General features: G+C 28.6%; 1 protein-coding gene across 2 annotated transcripts in view; it reads right to left on the bottom strand.

Annotated features, from left to right (window-relative positions):
• The window catches only part of LOC103571182 (GAS2-like protein pickled eggs), a 57,837-nt gene that overhangs the window by 23,917 nt on the left and 10,207 nt on the right, over positions 1-23,713 (bottom strand). For both annotated transcript variants that reach the window (XM_008549236.3, XM_014445119.2), the window contains one exon: positions 9,379-9,888. In XM_008549236.3, the coding sequence (XP_008547458.1) occupies positions 9,379-9,888 (510 nt within the window). The remainder of the gene's footprint in view (positions 1-9,378; positions 9,889-23,713) is intronic.

Genomic DNA, 23,713 nt, shown 5'->3' with positions numbered 1-23,713 from the left:
TACCACGTATTATTTCAATTTACTTCTCAATTAATTTATGAATTTTAATTGATATATTTGATTTAATGATATATCTATATAGTATACTGTACAGGAATCATTAGACTAACTTGAATATTTCCAGTATAATTTATGCAAGTTAAATTTTCAATAATATCTTTCATTTTCAAATTTATTTAAAAAACACATATTTATTTCTCATAATAAGAAAAATTTATGATACTGCAATTTATAAATTAAAAAAAAAAAAACATTGCAATTTTTTCCGTAGCATTATCCATAATAGTAAACTTCCTTATAAATCCAGCCCTTTATTTTCCAGCAATTATTAATTTAAAAAACTAAAAAAATATTCACATGCAAGCGTTTATGTATATAAAAGTTAGAAAGTAAATGTGATAAAATTTAAAGTCGTTTTCCTCAGTAAAGTCTTTTAACTATTTCCCATGAACATATACTACATAATATATCCACACATTTATAGTTATATGTATAAATATATAAAAATATACATATATATAGCGATGTTGGGAAAGAGAGAGGCGCACCCACGATTTCACCGTTTAAATCGATACACTACGGATTTTCCTGACCGTGAAACGTCGTGCTTGATAACAATGTGATCATCGCAGTGTACTCAATCCAACTCGACGTCATGGCATCACGATATTGCCTGTCTCTCTTGACTTGCAGTAAATAATCGGAATATCGCAGGCGTGTCTGCTGCGTCCTGGGAATCCACGCAGATTCGCAGCATTTCCGCGCGGCGTCACACATAACCAAACTGTACTAGTATATATATATATATATATATATGTATATAGAATTGCTGAAAGAGCTTTTGCTGGATAACGGGTGCGGTGCGAAAGCTAAGTGTACGTATATATTACATACATATACAAGTCATAGCTGGATGCATTCGTTGGTACGACGTCCCGGCGCCGGCGTCTCTACAATCAATACCATCCGCAAGCTCGACGAAAAGTCTATAGTGCTCAGCTGTTGGTGTATACCTTTCGCTATTACCTTACATGTACATATATATTTTTTAACCTCATTGATATATACTTGTATTGATTTAAGCCTTAAAAATATATATGAGCTTATTGTTACTATGAAATATGATTGAAATAAAAGAGGTAAATCTCAAGCTGCTTTGTCGTGCATGAGAGATAGATGGATAGATTGATTGATAGATAGATAGTTATTGGTTGAGACAAGTCGATACCGCAGGCGGACCTTGCATGGCTCAGTAACCTTCTATCGGCGTTTGCGCGAGTTAATTGTAGGCACATAATGGCTCGTGCGCTGGGCTGCCAAGCCCGTGCGTAGTCACTTATGTGCACCCGACTACCATGCTCTCATTCAATGTTGATTTTTTCTCAGAAAAATCTCATGTATCAATTCCCCGTTAGCCAATGAGCTAAAGAATGCTTGACAGGGACCTCATTGCTGCCAAAACATTTATTTTGCAAAAAAGGAGCGAACTGATATATTTACTAAAATTAATTATAATCAACATGTATACTTATATATAACGATAAGCCTAACGGCTATATATATATATATATATTAATTATCGCTGCTGCACATTATGTGAGTCAATGAGACACCTTGAAAATTATTGTGATGGTTTATCTTTTTTATGCGGCCTGAATTCATCTTTCATGCTAAAAAGAGCATTTATTGGTCTATATTACGAGAGTTTAACGTTTAATAATTGCTTGGGAAAAATTTTTCAAACCCATTAACGATGAAATTCATTTTAGCCACTTTTGATGTTTAATTCATTTTCATGTCTATTATTACGTGAAATCAATTAGCTTCTGATCAACTTCATTTTATTGGAAACAGATACATTTTTTATATAAAATAACTAGTATTTTAAACTAACGAAATCAATATAAATTTAATTTCTTTCAATACTGTGTAATTGTCATGGATTAAAATTGAATATTTTTAATTGAATTTCACTTCGGATTAAAATTTAAATATTTAATTAATAAATGTTTGTCCAAAAATGATTATAATCATGATTATTAATACAGTAGGACTTCGTTAAGACTACGCGTTATAAGACACTCAGTCAATTTGTTAAAACTCCCTCGCAACGCTTCCCCCACCAACCCAATAAAAGTTTTGCGCCGAAACCTGGTTATAAGACGAATAAAACGCAAACCGGTGATAGTCTTATAGCGAGACTTGGGCGCAAATACTATTAAGCACCTGGGGGTACCTGAATTCGAAGAATTCTTTCCCTTACAGCCCCGAGCTAGTCTTATAACGAGATCCTCCTGTGATCAAGCAATCGATACTTTATTTCTATGACGTCATTCTACAATTTTTATCCGCATAAAAAATGACAACATATTTTATCCATAATATTATTATTAACCATCACAAATATTTTTTTTCATATTATTTATTATTTATTTTATTGAGTAATTGACATTTAAGACAACGTAGTAATAATAATTTATATTAATAATATTTGCAGTGTACAATATTTAGTTAAAAAAAAAAATCTCAATGATACTCAGATGCTTTATCTGATTGTCAAATGATGTATATTTACATTATAATAAGGTAATACTATTAAAATAGTATCACGTATTTTAATTATTATTATTATTTTCCTTATTTATTTATTAAAATTTCTTTTTATTAAATACGGGGCATTCTATTCATTAAAAATATGTCAAATACTTTTCTCAGCTATTATTATCAAAGGAAGTGTACATCTATGTAAATATGAGCCAGCTTAAAATGGAGACGAGTAAATATTTTTGTACGATAACGAAACAACGGACAACCGGATGCGTCAAAACTTGTTTTTTTTTTCTTTTAATATTTTTAATATCTTCTATATATCTACATTATTATTTTTTTATTATAAATTCATGATTTCTTTAATGTATCGTCTCTTATGTTCTTTTATCCACACATATATGAACATTTTTATAAATATATAATTCAGCTAATGTAAAAGAATTTTAAGTATTTCACGCTGTGAATAAAAAACAGACGTCAATTCGAATGACCATAAAAAAAAAGTAATATCGTTACAGCCGACGGATGATGTTATAGATGTAGGTGTAAGGTGTTAAACAGACATTTGACATGACTCATATCTTTTAACGTTACAAATTATATTGGGAGGAAAAAGATATAGAATATAGATATACACTTAATATACATTTGGTTCTATACTATTCAATACAGCATTGATAGGTCAGTGCGAGGTAACGTAATCGTGACTCCCACTCGTTTTAGTCTCGGCCTTTCTCGCGTCGAGCAAGGACGTATGGAAGCGGGTTTTAAAGAGAGGATATATACTCTTATGTCTGTGCTGATCGAATCATTTAATAGAACGTCGTTGTGTTGAAAGAAAGAAAACTATTTTTTTTTTTATTATTTTCATGACTTTTTTTATTATCGGCCACTCTACCCATTTTAATTTATATTTTTTTGGGTAACTGATATTAAGTTAGAGGGCACTTGTATCTTCTAAATAAATTAGTACACCTCATCCTCTAAATCTATGATGATGACGATAAAAAAAAACATATAAGATTTCTTAAGGCGCGTGAACTTGACACAAAAGCTTCTGGCCGATCAATACTCTGAGGAGCTTTCGAGTTGGCGCTTTACTTGCCCCTCAAATCTACTCTATATCAGGCATCCTCGTGCGTATTTCTTTTGGTCCTTTTTTTTTCCTTTCATCTTTCATGCCGTCAGCCTTATATTACTATCTGCTGAGACAAGTTCGGAGACTCGTTCAATGTTTATTTTGTGATATACATCATGTCAGCTCGGAAAGAGTCTTTAGGTAAATTTTGTTGCCAACTTTACGTGTGCTGCCATTGCCATGGTGATTTTCATATTCGATGTAGCTATAGTTAAACTTTATTGTACATGCCTCATACCACTGACGTCTGGCCAAATTGATTTTATTTCACTGCAGAAGCTATCAATTTTTTGCGATTATTAGAACCTAAATTAATTTATAACTTATTAATTTTATTAATTCGAAACTTGAATTTTAGAATTTTTGTTGTACTAATTTATTAATTATTAATAATTTATACAAAAAAAAAAAGATTTCTTGGCGCTAAAAATTTTTACTCTTCCCAAGAAATTTTTTTCATTATAAATGGAAAACTAAAATTTTCTTGAAGCGAGAAGAAATTTTCTTGAGCCAAGAAATCTTTTTTTTTTTTTGTATAAATAAAAATATGAAAATTGTAGTCTGATTAATTTACACCATAATAAATAATTTATTTCCAACAACTTAACCAAAGTTGATTAATAATTATTATTATTGTAAAATATTTCAAGCATCCGATAAAATAAATTTTTTTTCTAAATATAAATAGAAAAATAAATTACTTCTAATCATATTTGGATAACATGACGTCAATTTTCGTAAATAGTATAAAATATAAGAAATTATTAATTTACTTTTTGAGTATTATTAACGGATGAGTAATAGTTTGAATTTTTCATGAAATTTACGACGATAAAAATTGTTGTATGTACTAAAAAAAGATTAGCTATAAGTTATTACTAACATGTTTTACTATTTAGATATCGAATGATTCACTATAATATTTTCCGCATTCTACACAATTGATCTCGAGTACACAAGACCTAGATTAGATAAGCAGAACGATACTATTTTTTTTTCTACCTGAATCCACTAAATCGATTACTTTGTGACCCTGAACAAATTTGAGTATAAGATCTTTAAACATTTTATTTTTTTATTAGAAAAAACTATTGACCAAATACTGCAAATTAATTACGGTGGTTATTCCATTTAAAGTCATAATTACAAACGATACTTTTTTTCAAATTTAGAATCTTTGTGTCACAACAATATTACAGTTGTTTAAGTGCTCACTTATTCAATTAACAATTTATTGTAGTTAATAGCATCGTTCTGACACTTGCGCGGTTCGCAATCGCATAATAGAGATTTTCTCGCGCGTTCAAGGCAAAGAGCATAGTATCGCTTCAAGAGTCGTCACGTCTCTTCCTGAGGAATGCAACTGGTATTCTCAGAAGCATGCTCTATAAGTAGGAAAAATGTAAATTTCTCTGTATATATATTTTTTTTATTTATTTAGTATCTCAACAAGGCTTAACACAATGTGAAGTTACATTTGTTATTATTCTATATTTACTCCGTAAATATAGCTGAACATAAATGGTCAATTATTTGTACACTTTTGTATGAATTGTAATTTGATGGAAAATATATGTTTAGAATTCAAAATTTATTTTTAGTGAAAACGAATTATTGAAAGTTTGTTTAAAATTTTTATGCATGGATAATTTAATACTTGAATAAAAATTATATGTGTAATTTTTTCATATTTTTAACTTCCCGCTATGAAAATTACAAATTTTCAAAAAAAAAGGGAAGTTATTGATTTTTGTTCGATTTTCGAAAATTGAATTTTCATCAGATGTCGATATTTTGAGATCCTAGAAAGCTATTCTGACTATTTCTGGATGGACGTCTGCGCACGCGCGTATGTGTGTGTGTAAACTTTTTTGTCCAATGATATCTTTGGAACGAACCCACCGATTTGAACGGTCTTGGTGGCAATCAAAAGGGCTCATCAAGAATTGAAATTGATTCGTTTTTTCTCGTAAAACTCATGAACCACTTACCCGATTTACCTCAAAATGTAATCAGTTTAAAAACTTTAGTCTTGGTGAGCCCTTTCGATTGCCACCAAAAATGTTCAAATCGGTTGATTCGTTCCAAAGATGTCGGAGAAAAATGATTTTTTTTCAGTGAAGGTATGTTTTACCACCTATTAGATTTTTCAGCTTGAAAACGTCATAATTTTCAAGTTTTTGCGCTCTTTAAGCTTAAAAAACTGTTGTTTTTTTCTACAATAACAAAAAATCTAAAAATAAATTGATTTTTATTATACGGTATCTTCAAAACGACTCAATCATTTTGAACGTACTTGGCGGCAATCGAAAGGGTTCATCAAAACTTAGAACGGATTACATTTTGAGGCAAATCGGGCAAGTGGTTCATGAGTTTTACGAGAAAAAACTTAAAAAACAAAATTTATTTTTATTTTTCACATAACTCAACCGATCGACTTCAAAATCTAATCAGATCTAAGTTTCGATTACCACAAAGGAAGTTAAGGTCAGTTGATTCATTCCAAAAATATAAGACAAAAATTAGTTTACTCACACACACTCAAACGACTATCCGAAAATAGTCAGAATAACTTCTTAGGGTCTCAAAACGTCGAGAGAGAAAACTGTCGAAAACTCGATTTTTAAAAATTGGACCGGAAACAATAACTTTCCTTGTTTCAAAAATTTTAAATTTTCACAGCGGAAGTTGAAGATGAGACTGTAATTTTTATGAATTCCATTGAAAATTCTTGAGCACACCAGTAAAACGTTTATTTTTTTTGGATTTCCCGAGGACTCATTATTTTTTATGGTTCTTGCAATGTCCAGACAAGCGGCCGGGGCGTGAATAGGTACTGGCTTGTACATAGCATATCGATGGTGTAAATCGTGCAAATGCTATATACACGTGGTCACCACAGGGTGGCCCTAGAAAGGCGACTGGTTGGTTCTCTTGTTCCTGATAGATAAAACCGTCGTGATTTGCTCGGTTAAATATTTTATTCATTGATCCTCAAGCGATCCTTTGTCTATGCAAATTTTGTCGTTCATTATTCGCGCATTCACACCGAATGAGGCAACTACAACCCGGCAACTTTAGAATCGTCGTGAGATGCCTGGTTAACCGGATATGTTAACTCCTTCTATATGAATATATATACATAAGCATATATATGTACAAAGGATGGGATTTACCGCCTAAGGCATTATTCTACCATCAACCAGGTGCAACGCAGAAATTCATCGTAGTTTGCACCTGTACTCTACAATATGCGTACATAACCACATATATTTGTTATTTATTACTTGTTTCATAAAATAAAAAAATAATTATTTATTTTTTACTCACGAGAATAATGAAGAATCTCGTAAACAATAATTGTGAACATGAACTTTGTTCTCTGAGTTATTTAAATTAATGACAATTCTGCGGTTTGACCCATAAGCTTCATTCTATTTGTACCTCTATGTCTTAAATATATGTAACATTTATTCACAATAAAATATTAAGTGAGAAATTTATTAACTGACGCTTAAAATAATAAAAGTTGTGGTTAAGTCAAATCATATATTGTGAGTCTAGAAAGACGAGACGAATAAATAAATTAAAAAAAGAAGAAAAAGTTATTACAATGTACAAATATATAAAACCTTTTGAGCTTAGACTTAATATAAATATATTTTCACTTAGAATTTACTTAACGACTTTAGTATAATACGATAATAAATTATAGAGTATATAGAGATCGTTTAATCAACTCGATTAAATTCACACATAATTTTATTTTTAATTCAGGTGAATTCTCTGCGTGAGTTAAAAAATAAATATAACAAAATTCAACGGCCATAAATCGATTTATTGAAATGCCTCTGATCCAATTTCTCAGTGTGAAGTCAAGTCATTACTCTCGATAACTCGTTCTGGGGAATTCTTAAGGTGTCAATGAACAGTACGATGTATAAATGTCTGTATACATACATTTGTTTGTAAATGTATTTATTTTCGTTCCTTTTTATCTTACAACTTGTTACTTGTTCAAACGATCATGCGAAATTGAGAAAGAATATTCGCTGAAATTATACACCACGTAAAAGGTGTTGGAAACTGTCTCGCAGGCTGAATTACTTCTTTTAGCTTTATTTCTTTCTTTCTCGATTTTTTTTTTGTGCGCGTGCGACTTAATCCGACGATTTATCGCTATTCTACAGCAACTTGTATTGGGCGCGAACGCTGGTACAATCGGACTTTGCTATCTTCAATATTATTACTTACCAGTCGCAAAATAATGCGATAATGTTGAAGATAGAATTCAGAGCAGTATCCGGTTGTTTCTTCATTTTTTTAACATAAAACTTTTATTTTTTTTTTTATTTAAAAACTGCATTAAAACAATTATTCTTTTCCAAAAAATAAATAAATAAAAAGTTATTAATTTAAAATTTTTTTTAAGTATCTGATTTTTCATTTACCATTTAAATGAAAACTTATCTTAATAATAAGTTGCGTGTACATTGAGTAATTAGTGATTTTATTAAGTTTTTTATAGATAAAAAACTTGTTATATTTCTGTTAATAACAAGTTATTTTTTAATAAAAACAAATTAATTGACAGTGAAAATTTTTATTAAATAAATTTGATTATAAGTCGTTTAATTTCTAATTGCTTTCAAGAATTGACAAGTTGCCGACTGTTGAGTATTGAATACGATAGCTATTCTCGTTTCATACATACATATACATATATGTATGTATATTATCTTTTCTACTCTTACGTCGGCATGCGAGTACGCATCAGTAGTCGGAGAGTCCATTGGAAGATTACTTACCCCATCCAATCCACGGAGATAGATACCGACTACCTTCGATTCACGATAAACGTGTCAAGGTAACTATAAAAAAATTGATATTTATCCTGCCAATTATCGTCGTGCTTAGCAACCTAAGACCAGCCAAGATAACTCATGGAGAGTCATGGTCGTTAATTTTTCTATTTTATAATATAAAATATAAAATATAAATGGCTTTCGATCTTAAAACCATATGCATTTTAAGTAATATAATTAACTTATTAATTATTTCATAATTTTGTCTATTTATTGACTAATTGTTACTCAATAGTGCACAATAATAGAAGTATGGGGTAACCAAGGGAAAAATAAGAATTTTTTACAATCGTGGCCGATTTTACTTCAGAGTCAGATTTTTTAAGTTTTCAGTAAAATAATCCAGATAATAAATATTTGAAAAAAAGAAAAAAATTTCCAAAAATTTTTAATTGGCTACAAGCAAAAAAATAAATTATAATTTTTATTCGGATTTTCAATTCATTTTTATTGTTTGAACAATAAACCCGCATCAAAGAAAGTAATTCATAAATAATATAATATTGAAAGCGAAAAAGTATAAGAATGATTCTCTAAAATATATTCAATAAAACCACGAAATTACTTTTTGAAATGATATTAAATTGTGACCACATTATAAATTTTTAGTTATCAATTACTAATTTTTATAATTCATTTTTTTGCGTGTTACCAACTGCCTGACTTTTTGCTATAAACCGTAACTAAGCATTTTTCAATTGGCAACAAAGAACAATATGTGATTTTGCCTCAGGCAGCTACAAAAATATCGTGTCTCATTTTGCCTCGGGTTGTTCTCCAAAGTTGCAAATTAGTAAAAAAAAAAAAAAAAAAAAAACGACTTACCATTTCATCGAGACTTTTGAGATCGTTGGTAACAATTTGTGGTTGTGGTCCGTAAATTAAATATGGCTCTTCTTGTTGCATTTCACCGTATTCATCATCACTCTCATCATTTCCGGTGCCATTAGATGCTTTATTTTCAGCGGCTATCTCACGGTCTATTTGCCGTTCCATTTGTACAAGCATGGGGGCAAGCATACCGAACTTAGCGCCGCGTCTCGCGACCTCGAGTAAACAAAGTATCACGTGTCTTTCATTTTTTCGCATTATGAGGTCGTCGCTCTCAAAAAGTAGACAATCAATGATACCAAGACTATTACGACACCAACTTATAAAATTTGACACGTTGTCACGGGCGAAGAAAGTACCAGCCTTGGCGTTTGGTAGGAAGGCCACGTCACTCAACTGGCACATAGGCACAGCTAGAGATGAAGTTATCGAACGTGTCATCTGCTTTCGGGCTTGACGACGTACTATGTAGTCGGAGGCTGCTTTTCGCACATTGTTCGCGTGCTAAAATAAAAAAAAAATTTTGCCGTTAATAAAAATCTCAAATTTTTTTACTTTTATTTAAATTTATTTAAATTAAGATTTAAATATTTTTTATACATATGCATATAAACTATAAATATCGATTAAAATCATTACGGCTGACAGTTTCTCAAAGGATTGCAAATTGATGCGACAAAATTTCCATTACAGATAGTATCGCAATTTCTCTTGCTTGCATTAACACTTTAAATTCCTAAACATACACCTAAAGCGACTTTACTTATTTTGTAGTAGATATCACACAGGATAATAATTTCTTCCTTAGAGGGAAGAGTAGCCGGTGCAAAGTGCCGCAATGCTTTGGAGTGACGATAAAACACGTGACACAGTTTAGTATTACACACGCTTTAACGCGATGCCCAACCTCGGACAACAGTGAAAGGCTCTGTGATTATTTACTCCATTCAACTGCATATATATATATATATATGTATATATATTATACTCAGTAAAGTGTTTCCAATACGTTTTAAAGTCTATAAGATATAACACGATGACAAGATTTGTTACAATTTTAATATAACAAATCCGACAATATTTCTGTTTTATTTATATTTACAGATAAACTTTTATGTAAACATAATACATGAGAATATATCAATCATTCAAAATTGCTTATAATAAAATTGTTCGGTAATATTTTGCTAAATAAAATTGATATCCTCATTAGCGTTCCGGAGAGTATGCGATTTTGTAAACGCTCTGCACAGTAAAAAATTTTTCGTAATTTTGTTAAAGAAAGTTGGTCTTAAAGGCGTTATGGTAAAATAATATGAAAATTTGAGTAAGACTGTTTTTTTTTACACGCAATTTGTGGTACTGTGTGGGTCATTGATTCATGTACGTGAGGTTCATCACATAAATGGTTAAAACTACGGAAAATTATACTTTTTCAAAGACTCTCAACAGCTAGCTAGCTTTCTCGAAAGAGTATGATAGCGTTACTCAAAGACCTCTCTCTTCGGACGTACGTCCGTCAAGATTCCGATTGCTGCTAATAATTACTATTTCGAAACTATAAGAATCAATCTACTTGTATGAGAACATGCGAGTAACATAAATTACCGATCAACGTATAGGGTCTAGTAGCAAAATTACCAACTGCTTATTCTTAAACATTCACTGTAAAAAATTTTGAGTCCACGGTCTGGCGTGAACGAATTGGTGTTAAAATTTTCAATATGCCCAGTAAGAAAGTTACATGATGCACGGTGTTAAATTTTTAACGGTATGAATCGAAGCGTTCGCACCACCAATGGTGTAAATTTTTAAATTCTTTATTTAAAACTCTCGATCACTTCTACAAGTGCACCAATAACAATAATGATACATTGCTTTTGGTGATGATGATTACAGTGCGCATTTAAAATGATGCATTTTAGCATCATTAATCTACATGTAATAACTCATACGCAGTATAGATTCTGAAAAATAATTTGTCAAATAAGCAGATCAGTAAAGCCGTCCCGGGTCAAAATATCTAGTCTCATCGAACCCAAGTAAGCCTCAATCCAGCCTCACTGAGTAAAAAAAGGATTTTGAGCCTAAAATGATGCTCAAAAATCCTCAATAAGCCTCGATGAGTCTCAAATGAACTTAGTTTCGAGTCTCGACTATGTAATTTGAGGCTCATTGAGGCTCTGTGAGCATTATTTGAGGCTCAAAATGTTTTTTTTTTACTCAAAAAGGCTAGATTGAAGTTTATTTGGGTTCGATAAGGCTAGATGAGGCTAGATATTTTGACCCGGGGTTATTCCTTTAACACAAAAATTAAAATGTCTGATCGTAGAGTCACCTTAAAAAATAATGATATATTTGTGATGCAACCTATATATCATTTGACAATTTTTCGCTACAGATAATATTAATGGACAATATTTAGGGTAATTACTCTGAACGGTGTGAAAGAAAACACTCATATCATGTTAAAAATACACCGAAAATTTTCACACCGAGGACACCGTGTATACTCGAAGACCATTTTCGCATCGTAAATTTTTTACAGTGCTCGATTAGATTAAAAATTTTCTAGTTTCTCGTATTTGGTAAATTTAACCCGTCGGTAGTGTTTAGCAATGCTCGTTAATTTAAATAAACCGATAAAGAAACTGAAGAAGATGAAAGTAAAAAAAAAAATAACGAAATACAGCAACACAACAGAGTAAAAAAGTAGCAAAATAAAATTTAAAAAAAATTAATAATGAGGCGGTTAAACTTAAATAGAAAGGGAGATGTATTCGTCAGTGCAGACGGCCATGTTTAATTATAAATTTTGCTTAACGCAAAATTAATCGTTCACTATGTTATGTACATTATATTCGTAAAAACAAATGAAAAAAAAAAAAAAATAAATATATAAAAATATATATTTACACATATATCTATAATTTAATGTGTTTTTATACGATGATTTGGCAGTAAGTCCTTGAGATGTCCAGTGGTAATTATTGGTTGTCGAACATATATTTATTTTTGAATAAAATTTATTGCCTTTTTTTTATCACCTGATAAACTTTCCAAAAAATTGATTTTATTTTTGGCATTAAACATCTCAATGCATGCAACTAAAATGTACCATAAATAAATTTGTTTTCTATTTTATAATATATTAGACTTGATGATTTATTATTGCTATTAATTATAATTAAATTAATTCTCTAAAATAATTTATTTTCATTTAATTTTATGTAAATAGTCATTAATAAATTATTTTTTAAATTTATATAGTTTAAAAAATTTATTTATACAAAAAAAATATATACTGTTAAAATATAAATGATGATAAATGATAATTTGATTCAATAAATTATATTTTTCAAATATTTGAATATGAAAATAAATTTCAAAATTTGAGTATTTTACTTTCTTTTCAAAACTCAAGCAATTGTTTAAAAATAAAAAAATATTTTTTTAAAATAATCTCTTTTGACAATAATTTTTTAACTATATATATATATAAATTTTTTTTTTTTTTTTTTTTTTAGTATCAGTACACTGTCTCTTGTCTTTCTAAAAAAAAGTCAAGCCTCCTCTTTCTATTAATTCCAAACATATTCTGGTTATAAGCTGTAAGCTATCCTGACACTGCACACGTGGGAGCAATGACGACCACACGCGCACGTGACGATACATAGGACATTAAAACGTGTGGTGTTCCCTTCAAGTTATAAAAGAGCTTAAATATCTGGAGAGTTATAACTTCTTCTTTAACATCCGGTACTACACTCTCTCTATACTAATCACAATAGTAGTCACGAATCAACTTAAAGTACTGTGGGATACGTATAACGATTAGATATCATACGTAATATATATCTATTCATGTATATATTTCATCAATTACTTTACAAAATAATTTTATATAGACAGATGAAAATTATTGTTGAAAAAAAAAAAGGAAAAAATTGTATTGTTGATTATAAATTATAATCAATTGATGAATTGAATAATCACGTCAATCTTTGCGTGTCAGTAAATTACTCTAGTAGTTTATTATATTAAGAAATACCTTATACTCTTTAGATAGATTTTATATGGAAGTCTAGTCTTTTGCAGAAAGCAGAAGTTTTCATTGCACATTGAGAAAAAAAATTATGATTGAAAATTTTTAATCTTATATATTTTTGGTTTTATAGCTTAAAGATTTATATAATTGAAAATTTTCTTATTAGAAGAAAACTAAGTTAATTCAAGATATGTTGATCTTTTTTGGGAAATTGTGCATTTCACTGATTTTCTACTCAACAAAAAGTTTCCATTATAAAAATTAATTTTTTTTTCACAGTGTGATGCAATTTTGAGAAAATTTTGCCATTATATGTTTTGATTGGTTAAGTAAGTTTAAAATATATTTCCAGTGTAAAAGTTTACACTAGAAAAATGAACTATATAAATTAACAAACGACAAGAAATATTATGATAAAATTATCAGTAAATACTATCATTCCAAATAGTAATTTTTTCTTTTATAATTATAAGAAGTCAATAATTATAGGATAAGTATTAAAATTAATTGTCTATGCAAGAAAAATTATTATTTGAAATTTGAACTTTAAAAATCGTAAATGATATTCAGAAAATTGACACGTATTATAAAATTTATTATTATTTGCAATGTTGAAATTCCCCATAACAACACCCAGGTTCCAGGTTACACTAATTTTCAGTTTATTCTTTTCCATATATAAATTCATGTTTATATATTTTAGTAACTATTATTCAAAAACTTTTTACCGAATAATACTTGTAATTTTTTGAAAATATCTCAAAGTTAAGTCGCCAGCTCGAAATCCCTCATTTCACTGAATTTCTACAATTATTTATTCGAATTTTACGATGAAAATTAAATTTAAAACTCGAATATTCTCAACGAATGAATTATTGAAAGAAATTATTTTATTGATTGAATCAATTTAATTTAGTGTCTGATAAAAAATAAAAAGAAAGAACAAACTCATGGTAATATTAATTTGCGGATGAGAATCGTCGACAGGATGTCACATATAAAGTGGCTTATGAACCCTTCTATTCATAAAAACTCTTCAATGTCGTTGTGTCTACAACGACGAATATGCTTTATAGAAATGGCCCCTGCATTTTAAATTACTGATTGTATTGTGTGCATTATAGTTAGTGTACTTAATATATAAGTAAGGGACATAAAGAGCTTGATAAAAAAATTTTAAACTGCCCAGTGTGTAAACCAAGATTAAAAGACAGATGTGAAATATAAGCTTATACTTCATATAATAAATTTGATAAAAAAAAAAAAAAAAAAAAAAAATAAAGTTACAATTTCTAGTTACATAGTATAATGTTTAAAAGTCAACACTACCATCTGCCACACAATAAATCTCAAAATGAAACTACGACACGCAATTACATTGAATGAATAAATGTGAAAGAAACTGCCATCGCGGCTTGTGAATCCCCCAAAATTATCGTCCACCGTTTCATATTTATATATCAGGGGTTACATTACAAAATTTACATTCATCTAACATTACAATTGACGTATCATAAATTGCATGTATTAATATCCCTATGAATAAAATATTGTTAATTTTTAACAAAAGCCTACTACAGTACAATCAAAACTTGACATTATAATATAAACATATAACATAAACCTGATTAAATATATATATTGTATATTTATATTACGACATATTAAGTATAAGTAGCCGTGTCAAGATTTTAGAGAAAGATTTTTATTTTTCTTTGTCCTCATCCCTACTATTATTTATTGAGTAGATTTATTTTAATATACAATCCTTGCTTTCTCAAAATGTAAAAGAGTACTTGATCGTGTGGTACTTGTATAACTGACAGTAACATAGAGCAGCTGCAAGTAATTCATTATTATTTTATTTATTTATATATTATTTTTATATTTTTAAAAATTTTTAATAATTATGCTGCGTACACGGAGAAAAAATTAAAGGAACTGTTCCTAGTACGTTTATGAAATATCATCCCATACCGTTATGGTAATTATTACTTGGGATTATGGGATATAGACCCATACTTTTTGGGAAGGTTTCCATAAATATGGTAACAATTCCTATCATTATGGTAACAGTTCCCATAACGCATGTGAAAGAATCATGGTAATGATTACCATACTCATAGGAATATTTCCCATAAGCAAATAGGAACCAATCTTAAAACCACATTGTAACAGTTCCTAAGCGTATATGGTAATGGTTACCATAATATTATGGTAACCATTCCCATAATATTATGGTAACTGTTCCTATAATATTATAGTAACTATTTCCATAATATTATAGTAACCGTTACCATAGGTACATAGTAACCATTACCATAATTCCATAGGAACTATTCCGATACCATATGGGAATTATACTCATAATTATAGGAATGATTACCATAATATATATGGGTGCCGTTCCTATAATCAACATTTAAAAAAAACCAGTTACCATGCAGTATGGGAACCATTCCCATAATATACTGTAACTGTTACTATAATTTTCTCTCCGTGTAGAATATAAGTAATGGTGGATAAATATTGAGTAGCAGGTGGCTCGTGAATCATTTCGATATCCGCGGTCGTCTTGTCACTGAATTTCCTTAAAATTCTAGTGACACGTTTTCTCTACGTAAGACCAGAGAACAAAAAAAACCTCTTACAGACAACATATATATGTTTGCATAGGAAACAAAGCCCTTTTACAATTAAACATTCATGAGACCTTACAAGGAAACAATATAAACATGTTCATTACCGTTACTTCTGACATAACAATCTAACAATAACAATAACAATAACAATAACAATAACAATAATAATATTAGCAACAACGGCAATATATATAGACAATTGTATAAACGGTTTAACTTTGAATCATCGGTTACAAGACCTTTATTTACTTACACGATAACGGAAGTTGTGGTGTGGTAAAGTTTAGCAGCATTAATTCCGAGAGTCATATCTAATTAGTCGTAATCGTGCGGCATTTAATGTCTATTAGCCGGTGTCCTACTGTATAAACACCGTCACTTATGTATTTATATCTTTCATTATCAAACAGATTATTCATTTTTTTCTTTTTAATTTTATATTATCTGATAAGCTTGATGTATGGTTACATATAGTATGGGAGGTAATAGCTATTTTATTTATCGAACTCGAGCAGTTATAGTATTATTATCATTGTTATCTTTGTTGACATTATAGAAGCCGGATATTTTTGACTTGAGTAATTTAATATTTTTATCAAAATATAGTCTATTGATTTTAGTATCTAAATATTTTTCAGTGAAGGTCATAACTTTTATATTAAACCTTTTATATTTAGTGTGCTCTTTTGAAGTTGTAATTGACATCAATACGTTAATTTTTTAAAATAAAAATCGAAAGTTGATGAATTATTTTACCAACATACTTCGTTAGATAACGTGATTTACATATTTCAACGATAACAAAAAAAGTAAACATTAACCTTTTATAAATTTGTTTGTAATCTATATTAAGTATTGCTGAATAAGTATTATTTTGAGTGAAAGTATTTGTGTTTTATTATTTTCTCACAATTGTGTCTAATGTAGTTTCTTCATACTAATTTTTATACTTGACAATGGTTTATTTCAAAACAATCTAAGTAAACCAGTTATTAAATATTGATTAATTTTATTAATTTATGATAAATTGGTCTCTCAGTGGACAAAAAATTATTTAGGGCAAGTAAAAATTTTTTGCATCAAGAAATACTTTTTTTCTGTGTACTGCTTAAATAATATTTAAATTTATTGTATTAAATTTAATACTTCGTATATTTAGTTTTAAAAAATTTTATGTCAAAAGACTATATTTGAAGAATCTAAATATAGGTATACTAACTCTGAAAAAAGCAGCATTACACCTTTATAGATAAGTCTTGTTATGAACCAAGTGTGAACATTTAACGCTATTCAAATCTAAATATCAGAAAATTTAAAATAAAATGTTCAAGTCTAAGAACTCTATCTAATAGATCGTAGCTAATATGTAGGTCTTATTTGTTTGAAAAAATATATTTCTAAATATACATTAAATGAAACATATTTTATTTATGTTAGATATTTAATTATTACACACTAAATTATTTTCAAAATTAATAGTTATGATTCAAATTGATATAAAAATAAAATATATTATACATCTATATTTATGGTAATATTTTTATCATTAATAATAATTTATCAGCAGTATTATAGTTGTCAAAAAAATCGATTTATAAGTGCGAGTTTTTTAGGGTCAGTTTATCTTTCAGATCTCATGCATAATGCAGTGAAGAGATGAATTCCTCGCACGCGTTTAGTTCTGAGATCCAGGTATGAGTTATCCTATATTTATTATAAATTACGACCCTTCATATACATCTATCTGTACAAAACACTCACACTAGCAATCAACAATCGAATCCCATCGACAAAAGTGTCAGTCTTGCCCTCTAAACCCATAACATTTATCTGGCAAATATAATTCTTATGTATCCCCAAAGGTTTATAACAACATGACGGTTACTTTACAGTTTTGGTATGCAGAGGGGTGTGTCAAACTTTTCAAGTGAGTGCTGATGCATCCTGAGAATTTATAAGAAACATAAAAAAAAAAAAAAATTACATATATTTAAGATTTTTTTTTTAATCCCAAGCACGATCCTCAGTTTTGGTAGAACACGAGAATAAACTTTACTCCATTGTAATTTAATTCTATTTTTTTTATCATGAGAAATGACGGGTGTATTTAACCGCATGTTAATTATTTACTCAACCAAAATGTATTTTTCAATCTTTTTATTTTTTTTACCCTCTGAATACATCGCTTCAAATAATGTTTACTTTTTTTTTCCTATACAAAAATAGAGTTAAAAAAAAAAACACAATAGTTTGCAAGGGAAACTTTTTAAAAATTTACCCATTAATTATTAATAATAATGTATGCAAATTAATTTTTTATATTAATAATTTAATTGTTTATAAATTTTTAATAATAAGAGATAGAAAGTATACTGTTAGTAATTAATATTAAAACTTTCTCAAGCATCTATAAAAACAATAATTAATCATGGTAATTAATTTATTCAAAGTTTCTGTGTACTTAAAATTCATAATACGGTATTTTGAATTCATTGTATAAAAAAAAAAAAATTAATAGATAAATAAATAACTTTAAATAAAAATGAAGCACATATTTAGCAAATTTATTATGCAGATACAAATTATTTAACAAGTAATTATTTAAATTACATGTTTAATTATTTAGACGCGCGAGAAAGTCTTGATAATATTATGAGGATAATATATAAGATGTATATAAAATAATATTTTATTTGCACGATAATTCACGTGCATGTGATTACTAATGGTACTAAAAAAAAACTATGCAGCACACAGATGTTCAGTAATATAATTAACTTTTTTTTTTCTTTTAATTAAATAAAAATGAATAAGTGTTTTGATTTGACATCATCCACTCGTTCAAAAGTATCTTAACAACATCTGCACATGTCGATTTCTTGTGCAATATCACATGCCACTTACATATATTTCCTTTGCACATATATATGTGTGTATCATTAGACACCAGACAGACAGTACTGCTTTTTCCTTGCGATTGATAAGATTTATAGGCATAATCATAACTGAAGATCTTTCCGCAAGCATGCTACTAAAAACCCGCGGTACTGTTTGAGGTGTCATATATTGTGTCGATGAAAAGAACCGTAAATATGATAAAATCGCCGTTAATTTTAATCGATCGTATAATTTTTAAATAATTCAAAGTTTCATTATTATTATTATTATTTTTTTAAAAATATTTTTAAAAATTACATAAGTATATTAAAATCTCTTGAATATTTCATAATCTATATCTTATAAGATACCTAATAAAGATGTTTTATATATGTTATGTATTGATGACCTTTTAAAATGATTGAGAGATGTCTAATTTACACGTTAATCACGTCCAATCAATTGGGCTAAAATAAACCGACTGAAATTTATATATTTTTTTTTAAGTTTAATATAGTTTCTTAATGGTTTTAATTTATCAAGTGAAAGCTTAAATTATTTGAATATCTTTGATGTACGATCTGTAAAATACAAACATTATAGTTCGTAGAACGATGCTCTGGTGACTGGTGTGGTAATGGAAGCTTTAAAACTTCATTTGTTTTTGGCTATTTTTGTAGTTAGAAATTTTTTTTTATGACATCCCCCACTGGAAATGCGGGTGCACTGTTGACGATGTATTTAAATTTAGACACCAAGGGTAAAATACTTTTGAGTATGTACATAAATATAGTATAGTTCGGTGTATGTGTAGCTTACATGCTTTTTCTATTTTGTGTGCCGTCTCTGTTTTTGGTTCCATTCATAACGGCAAGTCACAGCAGATGACAAGCAGAACGGAACTTTGAAAAGTATAGATGACGATGAGCCAGCCGGTTTCGTTATGATACCAAGGCATCGTGTGCTTTTGCGCTTTACAATAAACACTTTCCTTATTCATATATTCCTGTGGGATTTTCTCTTGGTATTCACACTACGGTCTTTAGTTCGAGGTCGATGCACGAGATGCTTCACTATACGAGTGGGTTGCTTTTGTTATAGAGAAATTGTTTTTTATAATTTTTTTTTTGTTAATAGAGAGGGCGTGTCAATAACCTTCAAGTTAAAAGAAAAGATGCATAAGTTGAAATTTGAAATTTTCATTCAAAATATAAAATTTTATTGACAGTCATTGAAGAAGAATTCATTTAAATTATTAATCAATTTTTTTATTGTGATTATGCTGTAACAAGTTTCCGTAGTAAACGCGGATTAAATCCGGAGCAGAGGATTTTTTAACTATTTAATCCTTTCAGTGTGAAAAACACTATGAAGAATTTATTTTAACATTAAAACTACGGATTGGAGTGGATGCGAATTAACGCAAAATTCACTTCCGTTTTTTTTGAGTCTACTGAAAAAATTTTTACACTAATGTGAATTTTTATCTTCATTTTTAATTGTCTATTACTCGAAAGGAAAAAATAAATCATTGTAATAATTATAGCATTTACCGTTTTTATTCCCATAAATTATTTTTAAAGCTCTAATTTTTATGTTATAGTTTGTTGTGTTCCACGAATAGAAGTGATGGCAAACAATGTGCGGAAAATTAGTAATCAAGGCTGTCATGAGAAATCAGGTCTCGAGGCGAGTGTCATGCAGCAATTTACGACAACTTGTAATCTCACATCAGTGTGACATTTTGTTACATACTCTATATCATTATCTCCAGTTATTTTCCATTAATTTAATCGTTAATATTTTATGAAAATACACCGTTAAATGTGATACAATTTATCCATATCACATTAAGTCACGAATAATTTTTCATGGTTAAAATAAGTTAATTTAAAAATATGTAAAAAATGGTAATTTGGTCAGGTTATAAAGCATAAGCTATTTTAAATTTCTAAGCCTCATACATTTTAAATTAAATACATCTTATATTTAACGTCAACTCAATTCTACGCCTGACAATGATCGTTTTATTCAATTTCATTTATAAATATATGTATATATATATATATATATATATAAGTATGGGTGACAAATTTAGTTGATGCTTCTCGTGGGACAAAATAAACGAATGCATTTCCTCTTTCATAATAATAACTTTCCAAATAAAATGGAACAACTTTTTTCAGGTGATTTAAATTATCATTTGGAATAAACTATTTTTGAAAAAAAATATTTAAAAAATTTTCCTCTTAATTTATTAAACCAAAAAAGTAAATAAATAAATTCCTTTAATTCTTCATAATAGTTTTCTCATTTTTTAAATCTTTGGTACTATTTATCGCAATAATTATCGTATAATTATTTCAGCAATATAAAAATAAGGTTACTCATTTTTGATCACTATAAGGTAATGCTTAATCGCAATAAATTTTTTTTTATCACAACAAAAACTCGTAATACCAATGTGGGAGATCTGTGAGTGGGTCATAAATTCCAATTGTGATAATGCACCAACAGCGAATACGGGTAATTAAATAATTGTCGTTGATTAACAACATATCATTTCACGATTATATATATATTTTTGTACGTTCAAAGAGATAATTATTTATCTGGAATTGTGGAAAATAATTTTTTATTTTTTATTCGTTTATTATAAATTCATTGTAAGTTATTATTAGTTGTTTTTTTTTTACACTTTACTTAGCAATGTATCATTATTTATAATTTAAAACATAATAACTGATTTATGGAATTGTTTTTTCTAATGAATATTGGTAAATACATATTATGCGTTAAAAGTTATGAATCAATAGTATTGCACAAATAAGTGCATTATAGTTTATGAGTAATGTCAGTAATATAAAATTAGTTGTCAATAATTTATGAGACACTCCATGGAGTTATATTTGATATTTGTCATTTTTGACATAGAAGGCTGTGCCAACGTCAATCTTTCTTTCTTATTGGCATATTATTTATTTATATAAATATATATGTATATATATATTTACTTAATCTTAACAGAGTCATGGACTTGAGGTTATGCTTGTAAATAATGATAATATATTAAGAATAAGAGAGAGTTTTCGTATGTTCAAAAACAAAAAAATTGATCTATATACACATATATATACATATATACATGGATATAGTTTCTGGATAGAAATAATAAGTTAAAAATGATTTATTGAGACTAATTCTCAAGAAATATATTACAGTAATTGTTTTAAGTTTTTTTTGTGATTATTTTTGAGACATTATTGGTTGAGTGAAATTGAAGTACTATATTTTTTAAACCACAAGTAAAAAGTTACAAATTATCTTTCGGGTTATTTTTATTTTGAGAGAGTTCCAGTCGATACTTTGTATTACTAAATAATTTTTTATTCGTTCATTGATCGAAAGTTACATTATAGAAAATAAAGTAAATAATAATAAGCGTAAATATCAATTAGGAATATAAATAACGAATAAATAAAGGAAAAAAAAATATGTATCGTAATCGGTATGTTGGTGAAACGAATAACGAGTCATCATTTCGTAAATCACTTGGACGGAAACAAATTGCGAATGCTCGTTTACGAGATCGTAAACGAGACCTTCGGCTCATCTTCTTTTTCAAATGCAAGTCTACTGTAAAGTAAGTACTATATATAATAATGTTTAACTGTTCCCCAGTTGTTTTACTTTAGATTTCATACATGCCGCGAAAATATATTTCTTCCGGGCTTTATCGTCTCGTTCGTTTCACTCTTTATGTTTGACGCGTATTATATATCTTAGTACTTATTTTCATAGTATATTGTCATACATACAGCTTCTCAACTTCACTTTTTCCTACATTTTTGTCGTATTTACTGTACAGCTAAATCCAGGCTCAAGTAATCAGACTTGATACATTTTTTAGATCTTGTAAATTATACGATCAAACGATACTTGTACTGCGCAGTTTAGAAAACTGAGAAAATCTTGGATCGTAAATTATCACGATTGTTAATGTAAGCAAGTTGTGTTTAAATAAGATATTTAAGCCATGATATGATGCTCCGATATCGTTAACTATTTTTATTGTTTTTAATAAAATATAATTTATTTTTCATGTAAATTACTTGCAAAAAAGTTTAACTTAATCAAATTCATTCAAAATCCAATTTTTTTTTTTTGTTTATTTTTTTTAGGCGGTACCCTATTTTGTCCACAAAAATGAAAAATTTCTTTTTTCTCTATTTACTTTGAATATCATTACAAAAAAAAAAAGATTTGGTGTATTTGAGTCCTCGAAAATTTGGTATATTCTCAAGTACCCCATTTTACCCCTCTCTCCCCTATTATAAGAAGTTTTATTGATTTGAAATTTGATAATCGCTCTGTCAGAGCGGGGTTACCGTTTAAAGATTAAATTTCCATAAATACCGAAAACATCAAAAAATATTGATGGGACTCAAAATAGTGTGCAAAGAGAACAAATACAAAAATAATCGTCGACATTTAGATCTTCATGTCGTTGACTTTCTACATGTCCACAAAACTAGTTAATGTTTGCGCTACTTATTCTCGTAGTAGTCTACTCTAAATATTTCAACGGCGTGAATTTATGTCGTTGTCCCATGAATAAACGACACCAAGATACCTTAGAACTTATATATACATATCTATATCTATCTATATATATGTATATAAACTATGAGACAGAGATAGTAAAACAAACTGTAGTTTCAACTCTTATAAACGAATAATACTATCGCGCATACTCTTTTTA

Source organism: Microplitis demolitor, chromosome 1 (genome assembly GCF_026212275.2).
Source record: "Microplitis demolitor isolate Queensland-Clemson2020A chromosome 1, iyMicDemo2.1a, whole genome shotgun sequence".
Taxonomy (NCBI): Eukaryota; Metazoa; Arthropoda; class Insecta; order Hymenoptera; family Braconidae; genus Microplitis; species Microplitis demolitor.
The sequence above is the reverse complement of the archived record's forward strand: the minus strand, read 5'-3'. Positions and strand labels throughout refer to the sequence as shown.